This window comes from Parasteatoda tepidariorum, chromosome 6 (assembly GCF_982258835.1).
Source record: "Parasteatoda tepidariorum strain Cologne lab strain chromosome 6, Ptep-v5.0, whole genome shotgun sequence".
NCBI lineage: Eukaryota > Metazoa > Arthropoda > Arachnida > Araneae > Theridiidae > Parasteatoda > Parasteatoda tepidariorum.
Genome location: NC_141760.1, coordinates 43,595,240 through 43,607,906, shown reverse-complemented (window position 1 = coordinate 43,607,906; position 12,667 = coordinate 43,595,240). Strand labels below are relative to the sequence as shown.

General features: G+C 27.6%; 1 protein-coding gene across 2 annotated transcripts; it reads right to left on the bottom strand.

Moving 5' to 3' along the window:
• Window positions 1-434: 434 nt before the first annotated feature.
• On the bottom strand, window positions 435-10,722 carry LOC107445279 (uncharacterized). Of its 2 annotated transcripts, XM_087165756.1 has the most exons (6): window positions 10,328-10,719; window positions 5,927-6,052; window positions 4,214-4,408; window positions 3,130-3,390; window positions 1,490-1,777; window positions 435-733 (listed from the first exon to the last, which is right to left on the bottom strand). In XM_087165756.1, exons 1-6 carry the CDS (start codon window positions 10,351-10,353, stop codon window positions 592-594), a joined length of 1,038 nt encoding a protein of 345 aa, XP_087021882.1. In that variant the 5' UTR covers window positions 10,354-10,719; the 3' UTR covers window positions 435-591. The 2 variants fall into 2 exon arrangements, with proteins under 2 accessions (XP_087021882.1, XP_087021883.1); XM_087165757.1 differs by lacking the exon at window positions 5,927-6,052 and having other exon boundaries at window positions 10,328-10,722.
• Window positions 10,723-12,667: the final 1,945 nt, after the last annotated feature.

The window sequence follows — 12,667 nt, the reverse complement described above, 5'->3', positions numbered from 1 at the left end:
ACAAAACAAAAAATTCGGATGAAATTACCGTGATATAGGGTAATAACATTTCTGACAAAAAACAACAACATATTTTTAGTTAATAGAATTAAAATATAAAGCATTTAAACTATTCATTTGGCAATTTTTCCGTTTCTATGGTAACGATTTAACAGAAATTCTGGTTTTCGAAATTCTACTTCTTATTATGATACACATTAAAGTATAAAGAAAAATTTGCCAAATTTTATCACATTTGCATGAACTATATGTACATATATATATCAAAGTCATTACCGTAGCGCTTCGGTGAAACACAGTAAATTTAATTTCACCATATTCTGGCAGTTTTAACGCTTAGCTGTTACCCTAGCTTTTGTCCAAAGCTTAAAAAACGAAATGTAAGCACCTTATGTAATATAAAAAAATAATTGAAAAATAAACAATACCAAAACTTTAAAACGGAAACAATTTATTAATTTATTACAAAATACAATGATTTTTTACCAAATTCAGATATTATTGATATTTATTAAATATGTACAGCATAAAAATTGTAGTTGAATTTAAATGAAATGTTAAGGTAAGATGTATACTTCAATTTCACTTTGATCAATTGATATCTTTTCCTTTATATTCTACGAAACTCCGGATTTTGTAATGTTTCTGATTTTCATCAATTAATTTTTGCAATGCCTTACTGTTTATGAGAGGAACTTTATCTACTTGTCTCCAATTATCTTCTTCAAAGGATCTAATAGAAGAACATAATATTTAATTCTTAATTTTAAATGAAAAATAGCTATAATAATGTAGTGAAAGTATGTTAACCCATTCGTATCAGTTTCCCGTTTAGGACGGCTTTACTTAAAGGACATCAAAAGCTCTTAGAAATGATATTCTAGTATAAACTTAAAAAAATTTAAGTATCCCATTTTTTAAATTTTATTCACTGCTTATCCCTTATGAGTTTAAAGAGATAATTAATCCATCATTATTTTATTTATTCGTTTTTTATTTTATTTTCATGTCATACTTGAAAGTTGTTTTCCATAATATCAACAACAAAAAAGTCTTAATATTGTTCATTTATTTTTGAAATTCACAAAATAGTTTTCTAAATTAAAATATTTAAAAAAAAAATTTGCTTTTAAAAAAAATCATACATATGTTTAGATTTCGACTGTCTTCCCACATTTTTCAATGCGTTTTCAAATTGTGAAGATTTATCTATTTTTTCAAATAAAACTAAACATTCAAAGAAAAAAACTTTTCTTAGTATATATATATATATATATATATATATATATATATATATATATATATATATATATATATATATATATATATATATATATATATATATATATATATATATATATATATATATATATATATATATATATATATATATATATATATATATATATATATATATATATATATATATATATATATATATATATATATATATATATATATATATATAAAGTTTTCGAATTATACTAACAGCATAAGATGCTCTGTTTCGTCTATTAATTCCTTTACGATTATCTCACTGTCTTTTCCTTTATATTCCAAGAAACTGCGAATTATTTTTTTTCCATCATTGTTTGTGATTGATCCCTTTCGGCCATGTGAAGTGTTACGATGCAGCAGGCGAGGAATTCTATGTTGAAATGCCTGTTCTCCTTGGTATACTGTTGTCCATTCATTTTGTAAATCATTGTTGGTGGTTGTTAGTGCATCAAGAGCAGAAACTCGATCTCGATTATTCCAATTGGCCTCTTTTGATGAGCTTAAAAGAAAAAAAAGAAGTTGATAGTTTAAAAAAAATGACTGAAAATCTAGTAATAGACGTTGGATATTTCGAGAAATGTAATTCATTAGCAACTATTATGGTAAGGAGATAACTAATGTTCAAGCAAATGACTCTATTTCAAAATGAGAGCAAATAATTTAGCTTTCCATTTTAATTTTTAACAAATGTCTTAAATTTAAGACATTTTATAGCAATTTGTGTGCAAAATGAAGGAAAAACTTTAAATCTATTGAAGTTGGTAAGATTTTTTTTTATATAAGAAAAAGCAGCATGAATAAAATTATAATGTATCACACGAATTAAATGTTTGGCACACCACAATAAAAGGAACTTAGATTCGAAAAAAGAACATCGAAAGCAAAAGTGTTGATGGAAAATTTAAAATCATGCTTTTTTTATTTCTATCAGAAATGTTTTTTTTTTTTTTTTTTTTTGTTAGCAAATATTACCAGCTGTTAAATAGTGCTGAAAATCCATGAAGATATATAAACACATTTTATATTCTATGTTATTAAATAGCTACTTGAAAAAATAATTTTAAAATTTTGTCCTTTTATATGATTTAGAACAAATATCACGCGAAATGTTTTAAAAAGTACTCATCGCTAATCAATATAAAAATTCATTTTTATGCTAAAAAAACGCACAAATGATAAATTTTATCATTTTTTTCGACTGTGGATTTATATATTTTTAGAAATAATAAGGAGTTCGATATTACTTCTTCTTGCAATTTTCATGTTATGTTATAATATGTTATATATACAAATAAATTATTGTTTTTTGTTTACTATGTGACCAAAATTATCCAGACACCCTTCTTTCTAAATCATGTTAGTGTAATTTTTTTTCCTTCCTTTTTATAGTTTTGCCTGGCTTAGTTAGTTCCTGTAGTTAGAAAGGTGGTTGGACACTTAGATGTATAATGACTTTTTGCGGCTTTCCGAACTCAACTCTATAGATATCGGAGAAAGCCTATTTCTCTACCATCAGGATAATTACACCATCCGCCATCAAGACTTGCAAAGCCATGCTGCGTCGAAATGAATGTTCAGAAACTGGACTGACCTTCACTCAACGCAGTGAGTCGCGAATACTTTTTCGACAAATTATAACGTGGACTACGTAATCAGTCGAATTGACCATTCTAACTTCCAGCATTTTTAGTTGTGGCAGACATCTGAAAGTCAACTCCTATGGTTTACTGCTATTACTATTGTTTACTGCTATTAATAAATGTTACTGTTAAAGCTATGTAATAAGAAGAAAAAATGAAAAACCTGCAAATTAAATTAAATATAATAAGAAAATGCATAAATTCAACTTACCAGATTTTATTCATCCTTTCTTTTTGATCTCTTATAGATAGTTCTTCGTATACTCTAATACACTCGTGGAAATTAATTACTGAATAGTCTATATTAGACTCCACCGTGCATTCAACTTCAGTCTGTAGTACTTTAGAGTTCGAAGTAGAATTTTTATGAGAATAACACAAACAAGATTCCTCCACGGTGTCAAGCCACTTTTTAATGTAGTCATCTGTTTTAAGTTTGTCTGTATAGTTTAAGACAGCTTCTTCTGAGAAACTGGGGGTAGAAAAAAATTTCATGTTATATGAACAAAATATAAAATAATTTTATAAATATTATATGTAAGTAATCTTTAATTGTCCCACGCACTAAAGCAGTCGACGCCGTGTTGGGTGACTAACCCACTATATCTGTTTACGGCAAGCAAAAGCACTTTAAATTTATAGCCCTTGTTTTGAAATTTTTTTGTCCTATCCATAACTAAGTGGATATTAAGAGGCATTATTACTTCTCTATCTATTAGGTATAAACTTATTTGCAATATTAAATTTAACTTTGAGTAGAAGGTTAACAGTTTTAAAAGTGGGTTGCTCTCTAAAAGAATTTCATTGGTTTAATTAATTACGTTTTACCTTAGCTTTAAATATAAATCACTTTATGTTTTAAATATAATTCTGCGTTATAGAGATTCTTTCAGCTACTGTTAACGTATCATATCTTTAATCTAATATTTCGGAAGGATGGGTGCTGATGTCATAGTATAAGTTATCGGTAAATTGGAAAGTTTATGGCGATTGAACTGGGATTAAATTATTCTTTGTGTTTAAAAAAAATTTCATATTTTTCTAGTTTTTTTTTTATATTTTCTTTTTTTCAGGTCAAAATGTAGAGCCGAGAAGGAACGCAAACATGGCTTACAGCTGTTGTTCATCAAGTAACTGCTCCAAGTCACTATTTAGAATTTTTCTGTTCCTTTTGATGTAAAATCTTTTGTTATGTGTTGAATTTAAAGAAATATAGTTTGTAAATTAAATTTTCTAAACAATAAAAGCTACAAAAGTATTAGTATAGATTAAGAAAAATATATATATCTACGTACTAATTGATATGCTCTGTATTATTTTCCTGTTCATTCACGACTTTTTCAGCATTTTCGTTTTCATATTCGACGAAGCGTTGATTAGTACAACACTCTCCATGGTTTGTCATTGTTAATTCCTCCGCGTCGTCTGAAGTCCTATTCTGCTGGACAGGTACTTCATCCACGTGTTTCCAATCAGTTTCAATTAAAGACCTGTATAAATATAGAGAAAAAATATTAATAAAACTGCGAGTCGTGGTGGCTCAATGAATAGAGCGTTCGCCTCCCAATAAATTGTCTCAGATTCAAATCCCACCAATTGTTGGTGGATACGAATGGTAGACAAGGGATCTTGGGCAGACCAAAAAAAAAAATATACAAAAGGATTATGGGTCAGAATCCCCTTTTCATCGGGCTAACCGAGGGAATTTTTTTTTGTTGTTGTTGTTGTTTTCTTCTCCATGTAACGCAAGTGCAGGTAAGTTCCATCAAATAGTCTAAATGCTTGCCTGAGTTGAGTTCAAAAATTACAAGGTTATAGAGCTGAACATTGATAGTTGTTGATTCAGAATTGGATTGGCTGTTCAACGTCGGTTATAAAATAAAATAACAGAACTGCTACTAACAATTTGATGTAAACAGAAATCCTAGATGGGTTTCTTTGTTTATCTTAATATAAGGTACCAACACTATTTTCATATTCATTCGTTTAATACATCTAGATTATACAATGGTACATTTTGGGATATCTACTCTTTATTTAGATGTCTCTTTAAGTAGCCCATGCAAAAAGTTCCGTAAACCCATCGAACTTTATTTTAATCTAAATACTTATGTGTTATAGAGTGTCTGGGGGAGGGGAAGGGTGATGTTAATTGAATATTTAAGAAATATATATTAAAACGTACAGGAAAAATACAGATTTTCATTTATTTATTTTTTTCAGTTCCCCCGAAATCTCCCGTTTAGGACATGTTCAGATTAGCAGTAAAAATATTCTTTTTTCCTTCCTTTTAATCAAATTCATTGGCTGCAAAATTAGTGGTAAGTGAAAAACCTAAGGAAGAGTGTCTTCTGTAAGGGATAGGTGAATGGAGCATAACAGGGGTCATATTCGGAATTAGAGGGTCATCAGAAAAAATGTTGTCAGGGCTTGAAAAAAAAATTCGCAACGCAATAAAATACGTATACACGAGTTCCGCGACCCTGATAGATCTTACTCCTTCTCACCCACTCTCCTCTTGAATACGAAAGTTTGACTCATGTTATTTGATACTGATCTTCCACAATTATGCTAAATTCAATGCAGCTCAGACAAAAATTTAAGTAATTATGGAAAAGTACTCCTTATAGAGAACTCTTAAGAGATCTACATTGGAAGTGTTTTATTACTGGAAACTATTTATATTAACTTTTGAAAGTAACAGGCAAAATAACATAGGTAAATTATAAGTTTTAACTATTAAATTTCGTGTTAATTACATTATATAAATATATTGCACTTCGAGAATTGACTGCATAAGCTTAATTTAAATTTCTTAAAGATAAATAAATTAATGAATAATAGTTTGGTCTTATTAGAATAAACATACCTTTAAACATTAAAATTGAGTTCCAAATTAATCAATGATTTATCTAATCAATTCCGTTTAATTGCGATTAATGCATTTTTTTAACAAAAAAAACGAGGGTAAAACTTAGGATAAATGCATAAGAGATAAATATACGTACCAAAAAGAATTTCCTGCTCGTTCAGGATCTCGTTCTGAAATCTCGTAATAAGTGTGTAATGATACATCACTTTTCTTGTATGTTCTTCGGTAACTTAACTTTTCATAAATGTTGTTTATTTTTCTCCTGGTAATTTAAAATAAAGTTTAAAAAAGCATTAAATATAACAACAATTTAAAATAAATGAGAATTCAAAAAAAATTATTAATGAGGGTGGATTTGAAATTCGAGGCATTTTGGATATCCGTCAATCGAATATTTTTAATCTTCGAGCTTAATAGCCTGTTGTCTTAGATGTTGGTGATTTTTAAAAATACATACGGTTATGTGTTATTATGCATAATAAATATCATAAGATTTTATAAAATGCTTTATTTTAAATAAATTTTTAATAACGAGCAATCCTTAAAAATTGACTATCCAAACAACAAAGTCAGTTTTTTTTTCCCCCTACCAATTTTCAATACGTAAAGCAACTTGAAGACACTTACTTATTTTAAAAGATGCATTTTATAAGAATTCTATGAGATATCTTGGATGTTTTTTTTTTTAATTTTTAAATAATTTTTTGGTACACATAAATTGTTTTGTGGTTTTCGATAGAAATGTTTGTTACCCTCATGTCCGTTACCAAAGCTAATGACTTTTTAGAATTTCTAAGTAGATGATAACTCGACTTTTTAATATACTGATTTTATGCCTCAGCCTGTGGGAAAAGTCATTTTAAAAAACACGGGATGAAAGATTACTTAAAAGATTTGGATGAAAGATTAAATCGAAGGTGTTAAAATTTTCAAAAAGTGAGAATTTCTTATGTCAACTGGTTTGTTACCAAGTTTTTAAAGTTAATCATTGAGGCTTTATTGTCAAATATAAAGAAAGTCAGTTAGCCCTATCTGAACTATAATACCTTAAATCTAAAACTTTTACACCTAGCCCCGGTCTGTTCCCTGTAGACGTATTTTGTTTAGTTTAAAGATGACTTAGTTAAAGATGAATGATACAATCTTAGCAAGTCAAAATTTTAATTCAATATTGACGATGGCTACCGAAACATTTGCAAGGCAAATACAAGATATATATCAATGTAAATCCACAACAATGATTAATTTTAAGTTGTTTTTTTTTAAATGATTTCAGTTTTAAAAATAACTAAAATTTGAAGATCAGCCAGCCCATGCCTCAAATTTGAAATTCAATCAACTGATCAACAGCATAGCCAGTCAAACTGTAGTCGAAGATGTATTTGGATATCCATTGACCGAAAAATAAACTATAGCGTATAATTCTGCTCTATTTTGCAATTATTAACCCTGTATTACAAATACAAAAGCACAAATTTAAGTCAGTCATTTGCTTAAAAAGTACCGAACGAAAGGAAAACTTTTATGCAAATCTTCTCATTAGTCGAGTTATGTATTTAAAAACTTTTAAATAAGTAATTTCAGGGGTTTACACCCCTGAAATTACTTATTTAAAAGTTTTTACTTATTTAAAAGTTAAGGGGTCAGAGAAGGCTTAACCCCTCAACAGGCATAAAAATATTTAATAACGTGAATGTTCATCAGCTGACATTAAGAATAAAAAAAAAACATCGATAGGGTTTTATTTTGATCCACATAACTTAATTAATGTAAACTGGTGATGATTTGAAAGAGAGGAATGGTTGAATGTCGAGACGACTAAACTGATAAAAAGAGAAAATATAAGTGGCCATACTTTCAGTTCTGACGTAGGATTTCTTCGATTTTCTTTTATATCAAGTATTTAAAAATATGTAGTATTGTAAAATATAGCTATTTTAAAATATAGTGAAGGGATATTCGAAAGAATTCTGGAAGATAGAAAAATTCATTCCTTAAAACTGACAATAAAGGGAGGATGATTCCTCACTTATTACATTTATTCCATTAAAAGTTTGTGCAAGTGGTATATTCTACTTGATTTTAAAATTAACTGAGAGAGAGAAATCGGTAAGTGCTGTGGGAAGAGATAACCGTTTTGAAGTGAATTAATTTTCAAACATTAAAAAAACTCGAGAAAATTTGTTTACTGAAAGCTGAAACTTATGAAATGTGAATGAGAAATATTATAAAAATTATAATTACATATTATATTATTATTTCTGTGCCCTCAATTGAACAAATATAACTATGTCTATTTAAATAAAAGATTTTTTGAAACTTATTCATCAATATCAATAATAAGGCCCAATACTGCTGAAAACAATTCTTAAAAAAATGTGGTTGCGTTTTGATGTTTGACTGTTGTTCTTTTTTTCTTTTCAAAATTGAACTATAGTTTTTGTTATATAGTTTATTTTTTTATTATATAAGTTAGTTTTTTTTTTTTTAAATTATCTTGCAATCAAATTATGTTCTTTCCTTGCAAAGCATATGTCAGTTGAGTCGAAATTAAAAACTAATTATGATTTATTAATATTATATGGAAAGTTTGTCATAATAATCAAATTCGGTATTATACCTAGAAAGAAAATAATCGAGAAAAAATTAAAATATGTCAAAATTCACAGTTCTTCGACTTTTAATTATTGTAAAATAAGTTATAAACTAACATAAAAGCAATTGCATAAAAAGAAAAAATTGTTTCAGACAGAACAGAACAAAAAAAATCAGATTTTTGCTATAAAAAAAAGGTTGTTTTTTGAAAAAACCGTCTGGTAAATGTAAATGAATTTATATTCAAGCATAGTTTTAAAGCGTGGTGGACTAGTAACCGCATATAGAAAACAGAAAAGTTAATTATTAAGAGCTTATGTGTGCTTAGTTTCTTAGCAGCATATAAATGATCTATAGAAATATCAGATCTGAAATATCTCTGAAAAAACCAGTTTTTATAATTTAGAGCTAATTAATAAATTAAATTGGTGCTCTATTCCTAATTAATAAATAAAGTTGAAAAGATTAATGAAAATAATCGTTTACATTAATTGAGATTCTTATCGTTGGAACAAAATGTGACATAACATAAAGTAAGTTCAAAAAAATGCTAAGGAGAAGGAGAAAAAAATTAATCTCCGCAAGTGTATGATTGGTTACATTTTCATTAATTTACAATTTGGTAAAAGAAAAAGAAGAAAAAATATATTTTTGTTCCACAGAAGTATAAAGAAGACAAATTTATAAGAAGTAGTTTTTTTTTTTTTTTTAATATTCATTCGATTTCATTTTAAAATATATATATAGAAAGGCATTTGAAAGAAAAGAATATTGAAGTGCAAAATAATTTTTAATTCTTGATAACAATAATTTTTACATTTCTTGAATATAATTTACAAATAAATGGAGAGAAACATTTATTCTTCTAACATTCTATGCACTCAATGTTTCGAGTCATACTTTTTGCTTAAGGAATTCCGCTTTAAAAAATAATGCATAAATGAGATATTTGTTGATTATATTTGAAGTCAATTGAAATAAATAAAATATTTAGCACCTGTACATCTTTATTTATTGCTAAACTTCCAAAATTAGTTACTAACGTACGTTTTTGAAATCGAATTTCGTTATGCGGCCCCATGGTTTGCGGTAAATTAAACTTTAATGTTATTATATTTGTACTTTTCTGTATTTTATAAAAGCAGCAGTGCGATTTCGTGCTAAATTATATTTTTAAAGCAAACTATAAATAGTATGAGGAATAAATCATTAAAAAGCAAGAAAAGAAACCTAGGTTGAAATATAAAAAAACCTCTTAATATGCGAATAATATTTTTTTTTTCCTTATAGAAACACAAAAATAACATTTTAGAACAAGTTCAAAATATTATCCAACTCTGCGCAGAATTAATAAAAAACAGGACCAAATCGGCATAACCAACGTTGAAAAAATAATAATAAAATTAAATTCTTAATAATAATTATTGATTAATTAATAATTGCAAGCAGTTCTCAAAACTTTTATATTTTTATTAAGTTTCCAAGATTATCTTAATAATTATTTTCTGTATAATAATACCAGAGAGCCTCAGAATTTTATTCATATAAATTTATTAAAATATTCAGAATCCATTTTTTTTTTCAAATTAAAAAAAACTGAGTTTTCAAAAATTTTTCAGCAATAAAAGAATTTAAAATTCATTTAATTATGAATGACAGATATCATTGCTAACCGAAATCTTAATCTTAATCAGTCTTTAACAAAAAAATACTTAGAAAATTCTTTAAAATAAAAACCTGAGTTGTTAGTAATTACTGAGTTGTTAGTAATTACTCAGTTATTAGAGAATTTAAATTTCCTTTACTTATGAATGATAGATATCAATCCTAACCGAAACCTTAATCAGTCTTAAACGAAAATACTTAGAGTGCATTTCTTTCAAATTAAAACCAGATTATTTCATTATTGCCTGATTATTCAATGTTAATTTCATTAACTTACCTTTCCATAGACAATCGATTCCCCATTTTTGCTTTGTTGAAATACTAATAAAGAAATGTACTTCAGTCGACAGTTGTACAGAGCCGTAGATGGAACACGTACTACTAATAAGAGGGAAAATTTGTTAGAACTGGACTGGTTGTTACTATCTCTATTGTGAAGAAAATGGGGACCTTCCTGAATCTTATCTGAGTGGGCGTAACGGAGGATATGGATTACCTATAGAGCACGGTACTATGGATGAAAATTGACTATATTGTATTGTTCAAATTCAAAGGCTAAAACCTGTTTACCATTCAAACTACTAGTTATGATTGAAGATGAACTTCTTCTAAGAATCCGTTCTTACTCTAAATCCGAAAACTCTTCGACTGATGGGGCTTGCTTTGTGATATTTGCTCTTAACATAAAACAATTCAAGAAAGGGAAAGAAATATTTAATATGTTAATCGGTAAAAGAGGTTCCTGGAAAAAAAAGGACCTTAGGAAAAAGAGTAAAGAGAGTCTCTGCAAAGAAGAGAATAGTAAGAAGGTTCCCCTGTAAAAACAAAACAGTATCCCCAAAGAAAAATGAGGCACATTTTTTTTTCTTTCTTTTCAGGGGAGGGGATATTTTTTAAAATTTCTCAATAAATTATTTTTTTAAGGAAGGATTTTATTGTTTAATATAAATTTTAACATAACTTATATTATTATCATTATTAATATTATTAATATAATATATTAATATTATTAATATAAATTAATATTGATTTATCTTAACATTAAATGTATGCATTAACTATATTAAAAATTGTATTATTTGGATAAAAATTAGCCGCATTTTAGTTATATTTGCATTTTTATGTGTAACAAATGATTAAGTAATCAAATTACGGACTAATCAATACTGATCATTTGGAACAAGTGTGAAAAAAATTTTAAAAAAGGTGGCAATTTAAGTAGATTTATTTTAATATTTTGAATAATAAACTTTAAAAACCAATTATGAGCTGTATGTATTAAACAATAAACTTCTGATATAGGAGATTACCTTTGAAACAGTATTGTTTATATATTTTGAATTTTGTTGTTACATAAATTCAAACGTGAGAGACTTTCGTATTAATTTTAAAAAAAAAGTGTCTTTCAGTCTATTATGGACTGTAATTTTTAGTTAAAATTAGTTTAATTTTGATTTTACTTTCTTTTTTAAGCAGCAAAATATTAAATAATTCATTGTATGACTTGTACTCCATCATGGTGCTAGTTTAAACAAATGTATTAATTAAAAACAAAAGATACTTTTAAAATTAGCTTATCATTTTAATTGAAGATAAAAGCACAACATTTCATTTAAAAAAATATTATAAGTAATTAATTAATTAATCTTGTAATTAATAAATTAATTAATCTTGTATTTAAAATAATGAGTGGTAAGTTTTTCTGACAAATTGGACCTCCCAATTTTAGCAACTCTCCCCTTACATAATAGAACATAAATACCATACAAAAGCATTCATGGGCATTGATGTTTCCATATTGGGTGGTACGAATCAATGCTTCTTTGCAGGTGAAAACGGGTTGTGCTCTGTCCATCCTAGGATTTTCCAACCTGAAGGTGGGGTAGAGGGTCATAACAATAGATATGATCCATCAATGTGTCAAAGGGGAAAATATATTGTTATGAATAGATCTTTGAAGTGGGGGGACTCTATAATTTTAACAAATGTCCATCGCCAAACATTTGGCGATGGGCATTTGTAACATCTCTTCAGCAACCCCTAAAGATTGTATCACCGCGTGTTGTCAATATAGAATTTTTAGCAATCAAGATGGAGATAGTTTTTCATAGTTCAAAATTTGATAAAAGAATCCTTGAACATGAAAAGTACCTCTATTATTTTCATGCGGAATTGAAGAGCAAGACAGCTTGGTCTTGTATCAGAAAAGAAAACGGGTGTAGAGCAAGACTTTTCACCCGAAATGATCAATACGAGGGCGTCCTTAATACACATATGCACCCTCCGGACACATCAAGGATAAAAAAATTATCTTTTGTCAACGAGTTAAAAAAAAGAGTGAAAGAAAATCCAGTTCAACCTCTACAACAACTTTATATTGTTTGTTCTATATCAGGCCTGAAAGCGAGACGGAACTGTTGAATTGCAATATGTGATTATCAATTTAATATTTCATGCCCAGAAAATGAGCTCTATGTTTGCTTAATCTTATATATGTGAACAAGAGTTTTCAACTTTGAACCTTAGAAAGAATCATTTCAGAAGTGGACTAACAGAAAAGCATTTAGCCTTGTTCCGTAAAATAGGCACATCTCGCTTCGAACCTTAATATAAGGAA

What these genes read in the sequence shown, in the direction of transcription:
- LOC107445279 (XM_087165756.1), bottom strand. Translation starts at nt 10,353, where the DNA reads ATGGGGAATCGATTGTCTATGGAAAG. An exon ending in AATCGATTGTCTATGGAAAG is followed by an intron (nt 6,053 to 10,327) that starts GTAAGTTAATGA and finishes TTAAATTACCAG; the next exon opens with GAGAAAAATAAACAACATTT. An exon ending in GAAAGGATGAATAAAATCTG is followed by an intron (nt 1,778 to 3,129) that starts GTAAGTTGAATT and finishes TTTTCTTTTAAG; the next exon opens with CTCATCAAAAGAGGCCAATT.